This window comes from Rissa tridactyla, chromosome 15 (assembly GCF_028500815.1).
Source record: "Rissa tridactyla isolate bRisTri1 chromosome 15, bRisTri1.patW.cur.20221130, whole genome shotgun sequence".
Classification (NCBI taxonomy): domain Eukaryota; kingdom Metazoa; phylum Chordata; class Aves; order Charadriiformes; family Laridae; genus Rissa; species Rissa tridactyla.
In genome coordinates this window covers 12741555-12761347 of record NC_071480.1, presented here as the reverse complement: position 1 = coordinate 12761347, position 19793 = coordinate 12741555, and the positions used below count along the sequence as shown (strand labels likewise).

The following is a 19793-nucleotide window of genomic DNA, read 5'->3' as shown; positions in this document are numbered from 1 at the left end:
CACCGCTCGAGGTTTGCGCTGTCTAAAGATTAATTTCTTGGGCAAGAAGAACTGCACGACGTTAAATGTAATTACATGCACCAGGTCCTGTTAAGCAAACTAATTCACACTAACTTCCAAGAGCTCTTTAAAGAGTTCCCAGCAGATAAAGTGCAGCACCGAATCAAGTTATGCTGAAATTTTACCCATTTGAGTTAATTTAATCACTCCATTTCAGAGAGCTGAGCTACGTTGGGATCTCTGATCCCTGGCAGGGAACAGCTTCCAATCCGCGCAAGATCAGATGCAGCGAATCTCCAAAGGCAGGAAAAAAGAAATAATTTCGTTACCTGCTTAAAAAGAAACCAGGAATTTTTATCAGGAGCTATGAAGGGACCAGGCAGCCGTCCTGCACCGGCCGCAGACGATAATCCTGCGGCGATATCAGTACGAACGCGACCGCGCCGTTGGCATCCCAGAGAGCACAACAGACCAGCGGGCATCGCCGCTTGCTTTTTCCCACACCGTCTGCTTACGGCACTTTCCAGACGCCAAACTACGGATAAGCAGGATGAGCTGCTCCCTTCCGGCTCTCCATCAATTCTCTTATTCTTCCACTCCAGCACAACCAGTATTCAAAGTCACCTGGGTCCTCTTCTGTTCCGAAACGACACGGTGGCTTCGGCTGGAGAAGTTCTCTTTGCAAATTAATTCAAATTGTTTGAAAATAAAAATCAACGAAGAAACGCATTCGTGCCCAGAGGTTTCACTAGAGGTGGAAGCGGCACAGCGGCGCGGCGCCCATAACGACCAGGTCAGAGGCAGGAATGACCCTGTTCCAAAACCGACGCTTCTCCGAGCGGCATCTTTCCCGAATTATCGCCTTCCTCGTGCGGATGAGGGGCAGGGGACAGTTTGGAGAAATTATAAAGCAACAACTCACCAAACGCAGGGGTGCGGGGGCCCCCTGCAGCCTCTGCAACGGTCTGAGCGAGACCCCCTGGAAGGGAAGGGGGCACCAGGGGGCTCTCACCCTCCCTCACCCGCTCCATGCCGTGGGGTGCGGTACCCAGGGACCCTCCTTGGCTGTGCGGGCATCTCGGGGGGCTTCACTGCCAGCCCCGGCTGAGCAGTTTTGGGGGGCTCTGGTGCTGTGGGCGCCATCCTCCCCGCCTCTGCCGGCTGCTCCGCGGGGGGATTTGTGGACCCGACCTCCTCTCGGCCCCAACCCCTCAAGCTGCGGAATCACGCACCAAGCCCGGGCTGCCCCCAGGCTGGATGGGATGCCCGCCGGGTGGAGGCATCCCATGCCAGGACCCAGTTCCCTCCCTCGCAGGGACACGCAGGGGCCGGGGGGATCCTCCCCTTGAAGCTGAACAGCTTTTAGCCCAACACCCCAATTTACAAACTGAGGGTACCGCGATGACACCCCCCCACCGACCTGGATCTACCAGTGCTAAAGGAATAATTACAGGTGGCACCAGATACCACCCTTTACGCCAGATGTTTCCCCAGCGCGCGCCAGCTCCTCGCAAGCCAGTTCCTGGAGAGAGTTTCCCAAGTCGCAGGTGGCATTGGCTTCACACGTGCTCTGGAATAAACCCACATCTGCAGGGACACATCTGGAGTTCCCAGCCTTAAAGCCGCCCCCCAAGCCGCAGCCCGGCGCGAGGGAAAGGCACCGATCCCTCCTCAGCCGTCGCTGCCGGGCAGAGCGAACGCTCGCTGGGGAAAAAAAGGGGCTACTCTCATAGCCTGAAAAATAAAGCGAACAAATAATCGATTTCTGAGGAAAATAAATAAAGCGCTCCTTTGTTCTCAGCAGCTCAGCCCTCGGACTTAAAAAAAAAAAAAAAAAAAATCAATCCTGATTCCCCCCGAAGGGATAAGCGGGTTGGATTTTTGCCCGCTCTCCTGGCAAAACCGAACCGTCAGGCTGCTTTCAGGAGCACGATCCATCATCGCCCGCCCGCCCGCCCGCGCCACGGAGACGGGTGGGTTTCGGAGTGTGACATCCTGGTGGCATTGCAGACACGCAAGCTACCCCCTTAATCCACAGAAACAGAAACCAGCAGAAAACCAGTATTTTTTGCAAATAAAGCAGTTTTCAAACAGATTGCGGGACGGAAAGGGACGGGGCAGCACTGCCACGGCTGGCGTGGGGCTCGGGTGGTGGGACCCCCGCGGGTCTTGTTCCTCCCACGGGACCTCGCTGCCGGCGCATCCATCCCCTCCTGAATCCCCCGGTGATGCCGGCACAGGGGGGACAGATCCCAACGGCACCCACGGGCACGCTCCCGCCCCAACGGCCGGTCCACAACCAAGGGATGCTCATTAGCCGGTGTGTAACGAGCGCCCGGGAAGGAGAGCAGGAGATTTCACTCCTCCCACTCCAGCAGGGCAATGCCCAAGGGGAAGAACACTGATTTGGACCGAGCCCTGTCAGAAGACGCCTTCCCACGTTAATGAAAGGATCTCAGTCTTTTTCTTCTGCGTGACAGCACTATCCAGCCTACTATTAAATTTTTAATTTTCCTATTTTAGGTAGTCCTTAGGGTAAAACCAGCAAAGCAAAACCGGGGCTCAACCCGCAGCGTCGTATTGTGAAACGGAGGATTCATCAACAGCCTCAGCTGCAAGATGAGACTCCTCGCTTGGGGTCTGGGCTTTTTTCCTTCAATAAATTCTGATTTATGGATCTGGGATGAACATCTCAGAAGCGAAAACTCCTGTCTGTAGCAGAGGGTTTAAGTAGAAACGGGCTGCATGGCTGCAGCCGTCGGCTCAAGGGGCTGAGGATGCTCCATCTTGCACCGGGATTCTCCTGCGCTCGCCCCGAGCCCTGCGGCACAGATGTGTCAGTTTTCCAGGGGTTTGAGCACATCTGTCCCCGCAGAGGGTTATCACACAGCCCTGGCCCCGCAGAGCACGAAGCCGTGCCCATCATCACCCTCACCACTGATCAGCCTGGAGCTCGCTGCCCTCGGAGGGGCCGGGGCAGAGGGGATGCTCCGAAAGGTCTCTGGTCCTTCAAAATTTAAAGGATCCATGGGATCCCGGGGGCTGTTCCCCACTCGCACGGAGACCTGGAGCTGGGGGAGGCCAGCAAATACCTCTCAAAAATCAATTTCAAAAAAAGGGATCTGAACCACCACCGGTGTTTATGACGGGAAGGAGCTGGGTTCTTTTTTTTTTTTTCTTTTTCTCCTTTGAATCCAAAGCAAATCGATCTCCCTCAGCCCGGGGTGGGAAGACGGGGATGACTCAGCCGGCAGAACGGCGCTAAGCTCTCCTTCCTCCACCGCGGCGCGGGAATTCAGCTGGGAAACACATACACACACATGTGAAAAAAAAAAAAAAAGAAAAAAAGCCATTTCTTAAATTTTCCTCTAGTATTTCAATAAAGGATTACTTTAAACAGGCTTTTCACAGAAAAGCTCTCAGCGCTAAGCCTCCCAGATGACTCCTGTTTCCAGTGAGGGTGTTCCTGAACCCTACACGAGTGGTACCACGATGCCTACGACACACGGAGACGGTGCTGGGGCCGGTCCTGCTCTCCCCAAAGACCAGCCCCAGAACCCAACCAAAAAACTGACTCAGTGCAGAAAACGGTGGATGTTTCCAAGGCTCCCTGCACCTTCCCAGGCACGGCTGACACCCCCGAACCTGGCGCAGCTCCTCCGAAGCTCATGAAATGTTAAGAGTCAAGTGCGTCGGCCGCCTCACCACGCTCCGGGAGAGCTGTCGGGGTCCACCTGGAAAAGGATGCGCAACTCCAAAATAAAACATTATCCTACCAATTGCATCCTCCTGGGATGGGACGCCGGGGGACAGACGCCATTTGCACACCGGAGAGAGAGACTCCGGGGCAGAAAGAGCCTAACAAATATTTAAGTGATTATTTTTAAATCTGAGCATCGCTTGCGGATGCTGTAAAGTCCCGCCACTCGCTTGCGGGGAAAGCACCGCGCCGCAGCCCGAGCCCCTCATAGAAAGAGGAGAGCAGCCCGTTGGCGGTAAAATAAATAAATAAACGAGCACCATTTTAATTATACGTAATTGGGAATTCAGTGCTATTTCATACTGACTTTAAGGCGGTTCGCACCATCTGCTGCCGCAGATACATCTCAGGGCTTTGAAGAGAATCGAGTCTCGGCTTCGGTTCCTCTCTCCAGATGCCCCCGAGGCCGGAGCGATGGCGGAGCCGCGCGTGGCGGGGAGGGCATCGCCCACCCCGGGAGAGCAAAACCGGGGCCCGGGGCGAGCACTCTGCCGGTGTTAGAGACACACAGATGGCAATGAATATGCCCGAGCTTTAGGACTTGCAGATAACACCGTTTAAAAAAAAAAAAAAAAAAAAAAAAAATAGAGACGTAGTTTAAGCTTACAACAAATACAGATGAGAAACCGCCAACTCTTTAAAAAGGAAAAACAAAAGACTGCGGAGCTCCTAAGACGACGAGCGCTACACCCCGCTGCCGCCTCCGTCCCTGCAGCGGCTGCGGTGCCTTCGCAGCCAGCAGCGGGTCCTGCCGGGCTACCATTAGTCCCCCCCAGCCCCACTCCAGGCCCCAGTGATAGGGACGTTCGGGGAGGGGGGCGCATTCTCGTCACCCCTCCCTCGCAGGCAGCTGCCAGCTTTGGCTCCTGCTCTGGGTGCTGGGGCTGTTCCAGCCCCACCAACCCTCCCCGCTTCCACAGCCTACTGAAAAATAAGAGAGAAAAAAACCCAATTTGAGATTTCCTGCTCATATGCTGCGGCCGTGCTGCATCCAAACCCAGATGAAGTAACTCCCGGAGCAGCCGCCGAAGGGGATGCTGAGCCTGCAGGACACACGGCTTCTCCGGATCCTGCTGGAGCCGGGAACAGCCTATTTCTGTGCCGAGCAGCCGAGGAAAGAAAAAAAAAACCAACCACGATCCCAACAACCACCCACCCAGCCAGGCTGAATGCTGCCCGCCCCCCGTTTCGGGATGAAATAAAGCCCTCGTTAACCGCAGCCCACGGAGCGGGATGCAGCGCGAGGGACAGGCTGTCTCAGCGGCTAATCCATTACACGGGCTCAGCTTGAAACCAGAAGTCACTCCAGTCCAGCCGTGCCTACGTGAAAAAGCAGAAAGACACTCTCTAATTGGGGTTATTTATCCGGCACCTCTCCGGGGGGGGGGGGCTCACGCAGCCCGGGATCGCGGGTGTGCAGACCTGCCCCAGCCCGGGTGAGGGTCTCCCGTCCTGCCCCGCATCCCTCTCCCCGCGTCCCAGGCACAAAGCACGTTTTCAAGCCGGTCCCCTGGGCATCGCTAAACGGCTTTGGGATGCAGCAGGCAGCAGCAGGCAGACTGGAGGCAGCGCAGCTGCTTCAAAGCTATTCTCCCTTTCAAGGAAACAGGCAGATGAAGGCAGGGGGGATGCTCTGCTGTTTGGGTTCCCTCCTCGGGAACGGCACCAGCGGGAGCTCCCTCTCTTTAGATGCTGAAAAGTTCAAATTAGAGGCACTGCAGAAGTCCAGGTGCCGACAAAGCTTCAATCGCAGCCTCTGTCTTATCAGGCAGCAGGGACCCGGCGCAAGGCAGGAGCGGCTGGAGCGCAGCCCTCATTACCTCTGCCCCTCGCAGAGCTTTTTGCTTCAAATATGTAAAACTCACCCTGTAACTGCGCGGCATCTCCCATTGCAGCCCCGGGTGCTGCCTCTCCAGCCGGCCTGGCCGGGGGGGGGTCCCCAGTGCTGTCCCCCAGGGAGTGGTTTGAACCCATGGTCACGCCAGTGCCGGGAGCGATGGACCAGTTCCCGGTGCCTCTGGGTCTCCTGGTGGCCCCGGGTGGTGGGGGGCGGCACAGGGACGGGATCGGGGTACGCTGGGGGAAATGCAGCCTGGGTGGGTTGAAGAGGCCACCAACCCCTGCACATCACCCACCGCCCCGGGCAGCATCGCCTTTCCTGGAGCTGGGCAGAAACCAGCTGCTGAAAAGCACCCCGGGATTTTTATGGTAAAAAACACGATTTGGAAAGACCCTAATATTTAATTTCTGCGTCAGACACCCTCCGTGGCTCGACACCACCATCACACATGGCCGTGGGCAGGAGCCGTCCTCCCGCACCCCACGGGGACCAGGGTGGAGGGGACACCTGTGGGCTCGGTGTCACCTCCGAGCTGGTCCCATGGCACACCACAGTGTCTCCCTCCCGCCCAGCCGTCCCCTCGGGAGCCCGGTGGGATGCGCATCTGCTGAAAAGAACACGAAAAATACGGCTACTGCTGAAGTCACCCCGATGGCACCGACACCCGGTAGGGCAGAAGGTGACGGTGGCGCCGCAGCAGCTCCCGGTTGTGCATAACACGGTCAACAGCAGAGGGTTTTACAAAATAGTATCCAAAATATTATCCATTATTTCAGATGACCAAGCCTTGGCACCTCTCTAAGTGCCTTTGGCCAAGGAGCAGCTGGGTCCCACAGCACCCACCCAGCACCCACCAGCCCCGCGCTGCTTTAAAGAGCAATTATAATGCAAACCCACCAGCCCCGCTGATTTAAAGAGCAATTATAGCATAAACGCGGCTTTTATCCGCACAATCAATACTCCTATCTGTGAAAGCTTTCTGGCAGGGGGGGGAGAGGAAATAAAACATTGATTTTAAGTGAAAAGGCATATTCCATCATCCTGTGCCATATACCACGTGGAAAAGGATAAAAGAGAGGCCTGGACGTGAACAACTGTCTCAGGACACAGTCAACTGCAATGAAAATGTGTTGAAATCAGATGGGAAAGAGAAATCACCAGCACAAATCACATCAGAACCAGTGATTAGGGAAAAAGAACCTGTTACCTTCAGAAAGAAAAAAATATAAACTGGAGGCAAACTGGTGGGCAAGAGCAGCCTCCTCCAGCGCGGGAAACCTCGCCAAGAGCTCCCATCCACAACCCACCAGCCCCAAATCAGAAACAAGATCAAAATCTTAATTAATCCATCTTTTGGGGGCACAGGGCTCAGCTCCACAAAGGCATTCGAGCACCCCCCAGTCCCAGCGGGGACACGGGGTGCCAGCCCACCGGGCTCTTGCCACCTCTCAGCAGCTCAGGAGCCATTTGCGCAGCCCCGCGAGACAGAAAGCCCCCGCGCAAGTGCATTTTAGGCAATAAAAGTGGGGTTCGTGGTGTTCCCCCGTGCCCCTCCTTGCACCCAGAGAACAGCTGCGGTTTTGCTCAGGGCCGACGCAGAGCAGAAGCAGAGTCAGGATGCTCCCAGCACCCCCCAGCCACCGCCACGCACCAGGCAACCATTAAAAATCCCAAAGCAGCACAGGCTTTTACCTAAACAGATCCCTTGATGGCCACACTGCGGAGAAGAGAACAAGGCACCCGAAGGCATGACCAGAACCCCACAGCAAAATTACCACATATATATATACACACATATATAGAGAGATATATATATATATAGAGAGACATATATCTATAAAAACATATACAGACACATATAGACACATATATAGACATATATATAAAAAAACATATCTATAAAAACATCTATACACATATATATACACATACATATATCTATATATTCACATATATAGCCACATATATGTACACATATATATGTATAGACGTATATATGTCTATCTGCATAAGCCTATATGTATATAGACATATATACGTATATACGTCTCCGTGATATGTTTAAAGTGGCCTGGGACCAGGCCAGCGCCCTCCCCTCGCTGCGTGGGCATTGTCCCACTGCCCGGCCCCTCCGTTGCAAACCCCGTCACAGACGCCTTTACACGCTCGGAGCCACAGTCAGCCCCCGACGACGCGCCTGGGCTACGGCTTTTTATACACTTTGTTATCCTTAAAAATGTTTGTTTAGTTTGAATGTGGGGAATAGCCCTTTTTTTGTTGTTGTTGGTTGGTTGGTTGGTTTTTTGTTTAACGCAGTTTATTGCCTCTCCTTCGAAGCAATGATGTTGGCCTCCCTAAACTTCATGGTACGTGCCCTGGCATCACTCCTCGGCTAATAGTGCTGCCGTAATGCAGAGCGACTGCTACAGCTCCCGATTTTCATTTCCCTCCTCCAAAGCATCCTTAGGGTGACTAAAAATTATTCCCATCCCCGTTCAACTAAAGAACCATAGCTAGAAAATAAATTAATTACTGCGCTTATTGAATGAAGCCAAAACATCATCCCCTCCAGAGGCAACGATACTGATTGTTAGTTCAGTTTAATAAACCTTGAAATTTAAGGTTTTCCTGAATACGGCTGCGGCGGAGCGGTGGTTCTCCCAACCATCACTTGTGCTAATTCCCTCCCAGCCTGGAACTGGGCTGAGACAGGATTTCAGCCCCCAGCCAGCTCCCGAGCCGCGGGACAAACCGCTCTGGGAAGACACAGGGTTTGATGTGACACACGCATCTCGGGAGATGCTCCTCGGGGGACGTTTTAATGCCCTATTACCTTGCTAAGTCAGGAGAGTTATTACCAGAGGACTAATTACAGCACCAGCGCCTGGCCCCGCGCACGCTTGTCCCCTGCAGCATCGCTGCCACCGAGCCGCCCGCACCGACCGGCTGAGGATGGGAACGACCGAGCAACCTATTTGATACAGCTGCAGAATTAAAAAGGCTTAACAGATTGTCAGGTGTAGCCAGGAAATTAAAGCTCTTGATAATATTGCATAGAGTTAACGAGGCTCACTTTGGGAAATGACTCCTCTGATTAACGGCCGTAAGCGCCACAGAACGCCTCTCTGCGGCTTCCACGCTTGCCCGTAGAGCCGATTTCGGAGCGTGGCTCCTAACCAGCACATCACTCGACAGACTTTAATAAGCCTCACAGATTAATGAATCGCCCTGAAATAAAAGGCGCGCGGAGCGGAGCAGCGAGCGCACGTAGCACGGTGCTGCCCGTGTCCCCGTCACCCGCGGTCCGGGCGTGCAGGTGGTGGTGCCGGTGAGAAGGTCTCCCAAGGAGCTGCCCCTCCTGCACCACCACCCATGAAGACACTTGCTCATCTGCCACCGAGCACTTCAGATGAGGAACCCTGCCGTCTTCACAGACCTACCCAGCCCTCTTTGCTCGCTAACTCCATTTTTACAGGCAAAAGACAGGGCCGGACCCTACAGCAGACAGCAAAGAAAGCCACGTCCTCGTGCTGTTAAATCTGCGCCCGTGTTGGCACAGGCGGGATAAGAGGCTTACAAGAAAAGCCACTTCAAAGGCAAAAAGCCCTCTCAGGTGGCGTCTGTCCCCTTCTGCGCCCCGACAGAGCATCCTCCTCGGCAGCTCCTGCAGGGCACAGCTCAGTCCCCCGCCATGCCACCAGCGCCGCTGTGCGCTGAAGCCCCAGCGAGATAACCTTGTGTTGGTCTCCACCACTCGCACCATCTCCCGTGGAAAGCTCCAATGCCACCCGCAGGCCCCACTGAAGGGTCCCCGTCTTGCAAGGCTGTCGCTCTCCTGCAACTCTAATAGTTGACCAGAATTAAACAGAGAAGCCCGTAGCGAGGCTAAGCCCTTCTGGCCACATTTCATTTGGGAGGACACCAGATGAAGCCCAAGAAAGGAGGACGCGTTAACAAGAAGCTACAAAAGACAACGCTTGCAGAGGACAGCAGGAAGCGGTACGAGACGCCAACAGCACATTTCACAGGCGCAGATGTCATCTGACGAGAGGGACGGGTGGTTCCTCTCGGCCCAGCGCTTCTCCCCGACCAGGCGGTTGTGAAAGCAGCAAGTGTGGAGGCAGCGCATGCCTCTATGGGCGGATAAAGCAGCTGCTTGCGCCTGACAGCAGCTCTCACGCTCATTACAGCGCTGCTCAACCAAGAACAAAGCAAAGGACAAAGCAACCAAATGTTACGCCAGGCTTATCCTGAGGAGCTGCTCCTCAAGTGCCCCCAACCTCTGACAGCCTTCCAACTCCAGACTTCTCTTCAAAGGGTCCAACAACCTTCCAACTCAAGAATTCTCCTCTTTGAAGGGTCCAACAACCTTCCAACTCAAGATTTCTCCTCCTCAAAGGGCAGTGGAACTCTCTAAAGACCTACCACTAACTCCAGAGTATCTCGGGGAAAAAAAAACCCAAACCATCACCCAAGGAATTTGGAAACTATTTTGCCTGTACTGCTGCAGCCTGGTTCTCCTCCTCCTCCTCCCTATTAGCAATAACGTAAGCACCACGATGTGTGAAAACAGGCTCTGCTCCCCCGGCAAGGTGGAAATGAGCAACAGCAAACAGATGGGATCTGCAACATGAAGATCCCCATCTCCAGAGCCCTTGGAGGTGGAGAAGGGCAGTCCTGACATGGCACGGGTCACCCAGAGCCAGGGCTCTCTCCCAGTAGGTCACAAATTGATGTTTCCTTTGGGATCAGGCTCTTTGGAGTTGGAAATCCTGATGACCTACACCCAGAGCAATCTGCTGAACTGGGTGGTTTATTTACTGCAGGCTGCGATACGTGTAGGAGTGCAGAACTGGGTCCTCTGCAAACATATCCAAGCCATTTCTACATGCATCTCGGAAAGCAGAACAAAAGACGACGCTGACGCCCAGTGACAATGCCGACCAAGAGCAAAGAACAAACCACCAGGCTGCATTTAGCCCCGTAAAGTCAAAATTCCTAACCCAAGGAGCAAGGCTGCAACCAGAACAACAGGGGTACAGACCTACGTGTGAAGAAGGCATTTCATCAGTTTATGAGGGATTATGGGCTCTGATTTTATTTATTTTTTTGAAGTTCTGCGTATATAAATTCACGTTTAGTCACGCCTATAAAACCCAGCCACGGAACCCAGCCTGACAAGGATGGTCAATAACCATTTGAAACGCTCCAGAAAGGAGCATTAGGATGTTTTCAAATCAATACAGACGTTGCCAGAGGCATTCATCATCGAGGCTGGCTATTAAAACTCAAAATGAATTGATGCCTTTTGAAAGCGGCAGTTTTCCAGACCGAGCACAGTGTGAACGTGTCAATGCTATTACAAATACAGTTGGAACCGTCTAAAACGGGTGAACATCCCATTTTGCAGAAGGAGCCGCGCGTTGTATAAGTTGCGATGACTTAATGAACCTTTCGGTCGCACATGCGAGGCTCCGGCTGAATATTAAGCCAATGAATCACGACGGGTTTCGTGGCTGGAGAGGCTTTATACATCATCCCCCCTTCACGGCCCCTGCTTCTGCTCAGGGAAGAAGGGAACAGGGAGAAAATTTACCGGGTAAGCATCAGGAAACCACTCCTGCTCTTGTGATGGGAACTGGCCATTTCTCTGGAGGAGTTTTCCCCTTGGCACCAGGGGACAGACGCAGGTCGGAGCAGCCTGAAAAGCCGGGATGAAGCCGGACTTCCTGAAACCAGCCAGAACCCCAGCAGTAACGGAAGAAAAAGTCAATTTTTCTGGCTGCAAGGACCCAACCAGAGACAAAGGCAAACCGTACCCACGTGCTGCCTGAAGCACCAGCACCAACCCCACAGCCCAGCTCAGGCTCTCCCTTCGCGTGGGTCCCTAAGGGGTTTCGCCTCCTCTTTTATCTCCCCCGCCCCCTTCCTCCCTTTTATCAGGGTTTACTCCCTCATTACAGGACTTGAGCTGCCTGGGCACTGATGAAAGAGATGCTCCATGAGCAGGGTCTGCTCCCTCTGCTGTGCAAGGCCACTCCAGCCGCCCCGGTACGCGAGCACTTCCTTTGAAGGGGAAAAATACAGCAAAAATGGAAAAAAAAAATTACAGCCTTGGGAAGGAGGTAGGGAATTGGAGGGGAGGCTGGGTGATGCTGCAGCAATGGGCCCAGCGGGTCTCGGGCAGCGCAGCAGGATGGACCCACGTCAGGGCTGGCGCTGGTGGTCCCCCAGCCCACCCATCTCCCCGCTCCAGGGCTTCCCCCCGCCGGAACGCCGCCGGAGCCTCTGCAGCTGGTTTGATGCAGCCGCTCAAATTTAAGAAAAAGCAATACAAATTCTATGCAATCAGGTTTCTCTACGATGGCCCCAAAACCTCACGGCTCATTTAAGTTACAAGTTTAATGAAATTTCATTTCTTAAGTACACTATTTCAAACACCAGTGTCTTTTTTTCCAATTACTAAACCCATCTGGATTCCCTTACTGAACATCCACGCAGAAACACCACGGTCCCACTTCCTAAATCGCGCCCCACCAAAAGTCAATCGAGGCATTAAAACCAATGCTGATTCCCCTTAATAATATTAGTGACTTAACGGCAGCGGCTGCACAATGCCAGAAGCGGATCACATCCCCTCGGCACAGACGTCCGCGTGTCTGGGATGGACGACGAGCGAGCAGAGATGCTGCTGGTGAGACGGGTACTTCAGCAGACGTTTATTTGTGGCGTGGGTTAGCAGCCAGCTCGGAGACTCTTAACTGCCCGGGGCCGCAGCTTTCCCAACCACGGAGGATGCTCCCAGCTGAGCATCAAAGCGATATTTGGTATTTCACTCCGGATGCTTTACAGCCACGTTGCTGTGAACTCACTCCTCTGCCCCGGCGCGCCTGGACAGCACGTCCTTGGACACGAGATCTTCCACAAGACGGTAGCGAGGACGTTAAAGCGAGAGCGGAGGTGGCTGCTGGGGAACATCGTTCCCCTCCCACTCCGCTCCGTAATCTGATTTGGAGCGACGTGAATCATTCGGCACCAGGACACGATAAAGAATCAACATGCCTCGCTGTTAAATATACAGTTTGCAGGAGCATGAGTCACCGCTCGGGTTTCAAGGTGCGATGCTGTATGTAAATCCTTTCTGAGAACTACCCAAGAACACTGCGCACGTCGCCGCGATTTAAGGGGTCAGCCCTGGCCTCCCAGTCCCGCAGTGACCCTGCGGAAACTATTTCCCCTGGATTTAATGCCAAGGGACTCGAGCATTAAAGCTGCCCTAAGCCCTGGGGAGGGGGTCTGGGGAGCAGGGCACCCCCCGTGGCAGGGAGGGCGCAGTCACCGGGTCCCTGCACGGCACCCGAGGGATGAACAAACCCTCCTCGGCTTTATCCCAATCCGATCCAAGGGAGGCAGAGAAATACAGGTTCCATCCCTTGCCTACCCAGATATAGTAAAGATAAAGCTGGCTTCTCTTTCCTTTGTAGTAATTAAAGCCTAGTGATTATCGCACTCGTCAAACCCCGAGTCTAGACACAGCTTTTTCACTGCAATTCATACGGAATCCGCCCAGGCTGCGTTTCGCACGGATGTGTGTGCCTTACTCCACGCATCCACGAGGCAGCCAGTGTTAGCAACTCCCAGGAAAATCTCCTTTCGATCCAGCATGGATGCCCATGATGGCCCAGCTGCCACGGGCTGGGGGGGTCCGGGGGAGGAGGGGAGCGGAGGAGAGATGCGGAGGGAAAGGGGGGCTCTCCTGGACCTGTCCGGGTGGCACCCTGCATCCTCACTCCCAGCAAACAACTGGGAAGTGGTGGGAAACCGAGGGATTTGGGATGATGGGGAAGAACGGAGGTACCCAACCACGTTGCTGACTGGGAGAAAAAGCAGAACGAGAATTCTTTTCTCCCAACAGATAAAGGGAATTTAAGGGTTTTCCCCCATTGCCCCATCCTTAGGGACCACTCTCGGGCAGCCGATCGGGGCACGTGTCACAGCAGCTTCTCACAGCTGCATGGACACACGTCCCTTGGGTTCCCTCCTCGCTCTACAGACCATCCAGCTGTTCAGATTTGGATGTGCATTTCCAGCAGAAACATCGAGAACAGGGTTAGGAGGAGCTGTGGGCCAAGGAGCAGGGGGATAAAGAGGGAAAGCCAAAATTCATTTCCTCCATCTCCCTTCCTACCGCTCTAACCCAACCTTCTCGCTTGCCGAGTGCGGCTCCCGAGGATGCCACCACCCCAGCGTGACCGACGGCCGCTTCTGCTCCCAGCACCGCACGCAACCACCTCAAATACGCATTCCCATCTCCACCAGCGAAGCCCTCAGACACACAGGGCCCCGGGGAGCCGCATGTTTACCCCGTCTCCAGCCAGCTCCCCTTCTCCCCACCATCCCCGACCAGTAAAGCCAACTGCAAAATGAGGCAGCGGTGTGCTTTGGGATTTTTGGGTTTTGTTTCTGTTTTCAGAGCTTTAGCGATTTTAAAACACGTAAATATGAAGGAAGGGTCAATGATTCAACAGTGATTAGGTCTGAAATATTCCACTTAGTACCCGTTAGGCTTTGAAAACACCCGTTACGTTCCCAGCGCGTTCCCCAGAGCGCAGCCAAGCAGGACCCAGAGCTGGGGAAAGCTGCTGACTTGGAAGGCTTGAGGTACCTTGTGAAAATACCGAGTTCATTTCAGTAAGCAGAAAAAAAAAAAAAAAAAAGGAAATAGCAAGAGACAATAAAGGAATTAATGTATTGTAGATGCTTAATACCATTCCCCCAGAGAGAGGAAAAACAACAAAATCTAATGGAAATTTTCTATTCTCAAAACCATTTGCAGTGTTATTGTTTGCAACTAAGAGAAGATGAAAACATAAAACCTCGGCAGTTTAAGTTTCTGAAAATTGTAGGGCTGCCTGCTTTCTTTTCTTGAAGAACAAAATTCCACACCTGGGATTTAAAGTTTCCGCCTTACAAAAATATCCAAAACCTTGCAGGAGCCGTAGAGCCTGCTGGGCTAGGGCTTCAAGCTTGCACTTGCCCCAGGAGCTGAGAGACATCCAGGACCCAAAGCCCATTGAGTCTAGCACAAAACTTCCTTCCTTCCCTTTGGAAAAATCTACGCTGGTAATTCAAGTCCTGAAAAATCCTGTGGATTTAAAAGACTTCATGAAACGTGCAATTAAGCAATGCAGTTAAATAACGGAGCCCGATTTAAGAGGCTAGGACTATTCCTTGCAAAAAGAAGGCTCATTTCTTCATCTCAATCTGCTCCCAGTTGTACTCATGATATTGTAAACCACTATTTGAGTTTCTCTCCAACAAAGAAATAGCAGAGGAGCAAAAAGATTAATTCACTAAATTACATTTTCTTTGTCTACTGAAAAGCCACTGTTAAGTAGAGGAAAAGAAAATCGTGTTGCCTCGGAGGAAGGCCGTATCCCCAGGCAGGAGGGTGCGAGGGTGGCCACCACCCGTCCCACACACTCACCCGGGACCTGGGGAAACCCGACGAGGTTCCACCACCTTGACCAAAAAGTTCCTTCTTTAAAATCTATTTAAGGAGGAAATAGCTGCCAGCAAGACATTTCCTTCCACACTTTGGCAGCTACAATTCTATTAACCTCCAAAATAAGGAGTGACAGCGTGACTGCCAGTCCTGGTCTATAATTAGGGAGGGCCACCGAGGGTCAGTGTCGCGGGGCACCTTCAACGTGGCGTAACTTGGCAAGGGTAGGGCTAGGGCAAGCTGCGCCCACGCTGAAAATAAACTTATCTCAAGTTAAGCTGATGATTTCATTTCCCTGGTGAATGAGATATCTAATTATCAATAATTCATAGGCACAGACAGACGTGCAAGTGGTTTTGAGAACTGAAGTAGAAACAGAAGTAATGATTCTCGGAAGAAGAGCCAGCAGAGAGACAGATCCAGAGAGGGAAGAGAAGGTGCACTTTGCATGCACACGTCAAAACCAATCTAATTTCAATCACATACGTGACAGTCTAGGTGCCAGTTTAAGGGGGGTATTTCCCCCGACCACTCTGCGGTTGGTATATGACAGGATGCTTGCCTGGATGGAGCCCAGCTCTACCTATCCGGATGGACAACTCGCTCTCGTAGTCCAGGTGATGGGCAGGTTCGTGCTCATATTTTTCTTTCACCGCTCGTTGGTCGCAGCTCAAGGCAAACGCTGCGTGGGGAGGTCCGCTGAAACCCTGCAAGGCAAGGGAGAAATGTAAGGCTTTTTCCCACATTTCCCCACCAGCCTTCTCCCAGCCCCATCCTTGGGGACCACGCTGGCATCTGTGCGCTTGGGAAGCCAAGCGGGGCACGTGTCACAGCAGCTTCTCACAGCTGCATGGACACACATCCTTTGGGTTCCCTCCTCTCTCTACAGACCATCGAGTTGTTTAGATTTGAACGCGCATTTCCAGCAGAAACATCGAGAACAGGGTTAGGAGGAGCTGTGGGCCAAGAAGCAGGGGGTAAAGAGACAAAGACAAAACTCATGTGCATTAACAGCAAGAAACGCAGCTCCACAAACACAATGCAATTCCATAAACGCAACTCCCTCCAAAGTCAACCCGGAGGAGACCAGCAGACAAGGAGGGACATCCACTGCTGTCGGCGCTGCCCAGCCGCTCGCGGAGGGTCGAGCTGCTGGGCCGACCTCTGCAGAAGTTCCCTGTGCAGTAGGGTACCGTCTCGTCAACGTGGGTGGAGTTTGCAAGAGAAATAGTTCGTTCAAAACTGAACCCATTCGAGCATCAGACGAACACTATGTTCACAGCCGCCCAGTTTTGTCTCAGTAGGACTCGTCCAGATGGCTCGACGAAACTTCAGACTCGCTTGGAATATATTCCCACACCATTTGTAACCTCCAGAAAGCAGAGAGGGACAGCCAAAACCAATACTGTCCAGCTATGCGTAAAGTCTGCATGGAACCGGAGCAGACGCCCTGTGGCAAGGGGGACTGAACTGCTCCCATGAGCAATTCCTGCCAACCTGGACGCGGCTCGTGAAAACCAGCCGTGACCAAGGACGTGCCAGGGTCTTTATCTACATTGGCCAAAAAATCCTGGCAGACACCGTTTCTGCCTTTCCCCCACGGTGCTGGACAAGCAGCAGGAACGTCTGTGTCTCTGGATGCCCATGGGCTGCCCAAACCCCACCCAGAGACAGCCACAAACTGATAGAAAACGTGGGGTTAGAGGCGTAACTGCGCAGCTGAGGAAGGGAACACATCCCTCGGCAGCAGCCGTGTGACCTGGTGTGACCAGCACTACCCAAAACACGGGGAGTGGGACCCCGAGTCCCCATCCCTTCGCAGAGCTGGGGACCAGCCCCCGGGAGCATCCACAAGGAGGGATGCTCCCGTCGCCGGCCGGGAACACGGGTGTAGCTGTTGGATTGATGGCAGCAGAATAAACGAACATACGCTGAACAGCCAGAGCCGGTAATGAGAGACTTGATGGGTAAGGTCACGTTAAACAAAAATAAAGGTTAAAGATGAATAACTAAATCATCTATCCTCCCATCATTTGCATAATACAGTCTGACCAGTGCTATTAATACTAATCACATATTTGCTATCTGCTCCCTATTGCAGTTTAATCAGGGTGCTTTCACCTCCGCTCACCCAGCGATGAGAAGATGCACCGATGAGGTGCTCGCGTTTAAATCCCGCTGGGCGAAGGGAGACCCCCCCCATCCCACCCCACCGGGAGACACCAGCAGCTCTGCGCCTCATCTCACCAGCGGTAGCTGGAAGAGCAGGTAGAAAAGCAAGTGTTTTCCAGCAAAACCTGGATGGCGAGACGCAGCGAGGAGAGAGGGGAACTTCAGCATCATGCCCTGACTCAGATAAGGGAAAAGGAGATGGAGAATGGAAAGTCATGGGCTGGCCCTGCTGCTGGCACTGCTGCAGCGTGGGCTCCATACATCCCGGAGAGCCCCCGCTCCTGCTGAAGCTGAAGGGGTTTTCACCTCTGGAAAGCGAGTAGCGTCTCTTTCTGGAAAACGCCAAGCTGAGGAGAAGCGAGGATGGGAATTTGAAGCTGCAGAAGTCAAGCCTCAACTTTAAGCGCCCGGGAAGGGTTTGCAAGCATTGCGTGGGGCTCTCCAGCTCAGTTGCCCCCGCCTCAGACTTTGGGAACGCCAGGTTTTACGGAGCAGAAGGTTCCACTTCCTCAGGGCTCCTACCAGCATTTTATTAAATGAGCTATAAACAGTGTGACAGCAGCTTTGGAGGCCTTATCACCACCAGATTTGTGGCTTCCCCCCAGCCCAAACCTCTCAACTGCAACTGGTCCACACGGGCAGGGTAGCGAGCCCAGGGCACGGCCAGAGCCTGCGGGACTCTGCCAGGTGCAATAACCCAACCGGGGAGGGGGGAAAAACCACTGGTACGAGCAGGAGCAGGTGGGTAACGCTCAGCGCACGCCCTCTATTACCATCGCAGAGCTCCAGATGCGAACACGCAAGGTCCTGGCGAGGTCAAGACCACTTGGCTCAAGGTCTGCCATCCTGACGAGAAGCCGCCCGGGGCTATTTTCCGCGCCACCGCTCTCAGCACGTCAAATGCTTCTCGACGTGGTACCCACGAATCGGCTCGCACCAAAAGGGAGGCAAACTTGAAGACACTTCTGATGCTTATTGTAAGGTCAGGTCACCTCCCTGTTGGCAGGCACAAATACGCAATGCCGGCAATTTGAAAAAATATTAGCGACCTTCAGTAAAGCACACGATTTATTCCAACTGTGATTGCTCTGAGTCACTTCAGTCCGGTCCCTGCATGAGTCCCGTAATTGGAATGTGTCAGTGGGTTAAAAAAGCATTAGAAAGAGAAGAGGAAATTCAACCCACATTAATTAGTTCATGCCACTAATTAGCGCTAACTGAAATAACCACGGGGGCTGATTATTTCCAAAAAGCCCAGCGCAATGAGAGACTTGGACAGGAAGACCCGCGGAGCTTGGAGGAAAACTATTCTGGGACACGGGAGTCCCCACCGCGCTCGGCTCCGCTCGGAGAGCCGCAGCGGAGAGGCCGAGAGATGTCCCAGCCCCGCCTGGAAAAGCGGACGAGAAACAACGGGTATCTTTGCAGAGAGCAGAGGAGAACCCTGCTCCACACACACCCTGCTTTTGTTACCCAAAAGCTGCAGCAATCCTGAATGAATCCGCACGGAAAGGTGCCGCTCCCCTGCCAGCATCCCGCGTGGCGCGGCCATCGCAGCAGCAGCGATGGGATCGCCCTGGTCCTGCGGGGCAAAGGATGGGACAGGGAGGAGGCAGCTGCTGGCTTTTAGACGAAGCAAGGATTTCAGATGGCATCCCGCTGCCCAGCCGACCTCTCGCGCAAGCTGCTAACTGAACCGAATCCAATTTGAAAAACAAACGACGAGCGAGTGACGCCCTCAAGAAATAATCTGCTCTTCCCCACCCGACCAACGAAGGAGAATGGATTAATAAGGAAAACGTGATGACAGAACCCGATGGCCTGGCTTTGGGTACCAAACCTGGAGGTGCCGCCTGTCTGGGAAGGCGCGCGATGCCGCTCCTCCCGCGCAACATCTCCCTGGCCTTAACCCTGCAACCGCCCCTGGAGCAGGGTCTGCAAAGCCAGGGGGAAACAAAGACCATAACGCATCGAGCGACGGCAGAAAGCACCTCAACGGGAAAGGGAAATAGAATAAATTTTACTACCTCACTAAAAAAAAATAAAATATATATGTAAATAAATAAAAAACATCCCTAACTTGTGCAGGAGCTAACACAGAGACAATAAGACAGTAACGAGCCATGCTTGGACGGTGCCCGGAGGCTCCCATTTCACACTTATTAAAAGAGATAAAGTGATAACAGATCAGCCACCAGAACGCGATGAGAAGAGCGGGGTGGGGAGCAAGGAGAGGAAGAGGAGATGCTGCGCATCCACAGCCCGTATCAGCAGCTGCCCCGGCCGCGGGGATGGACCCAGCGTGTCTCTGTGGCCCCCGCACGCCCCCGGCAAGCTCGGGGCGAGCTCTGCGCGTCAGCCGCTCGCTCGGCTCCGCTGCTTCTGCACGTCTGCACAGAGCCCCGCACCTCCGGGGCCGGAGACAAAGGCTGCGCGGCAACAAAGCAGCCAGTCCCTGGCTTTTCTCAGGCAGATACACGGGTTTATGTTAAAAACATGAAATAGGAGGGGATAGG

The 19793-nt window shown here is 53.5% G+C and overlaps 1 protein-coding gene across 2 annotated transcripts in view; it reads right to left on the bottom strand.

Moving 5' to 3' along the window:
* Positions 1–19793, bottom strand: part of SLC39A11 (solute carrier family 39 member 11) — a 97508-nt gene that overhangs the window by 53786 nt on the left and 23929 nt on the right. For both annotated transcript variants that reach the window (XM_054222048.1, XM_054222049.1), the window contains exon 5: positions 15668–15812. In XM_054222048.1, coding sequence (XP_054078023.1) covers positions 15668–15812 — 145 coding nt within the window. The remainder of the gene's footprint in view (positions 1–15667; positions 15813–19793) is intronic.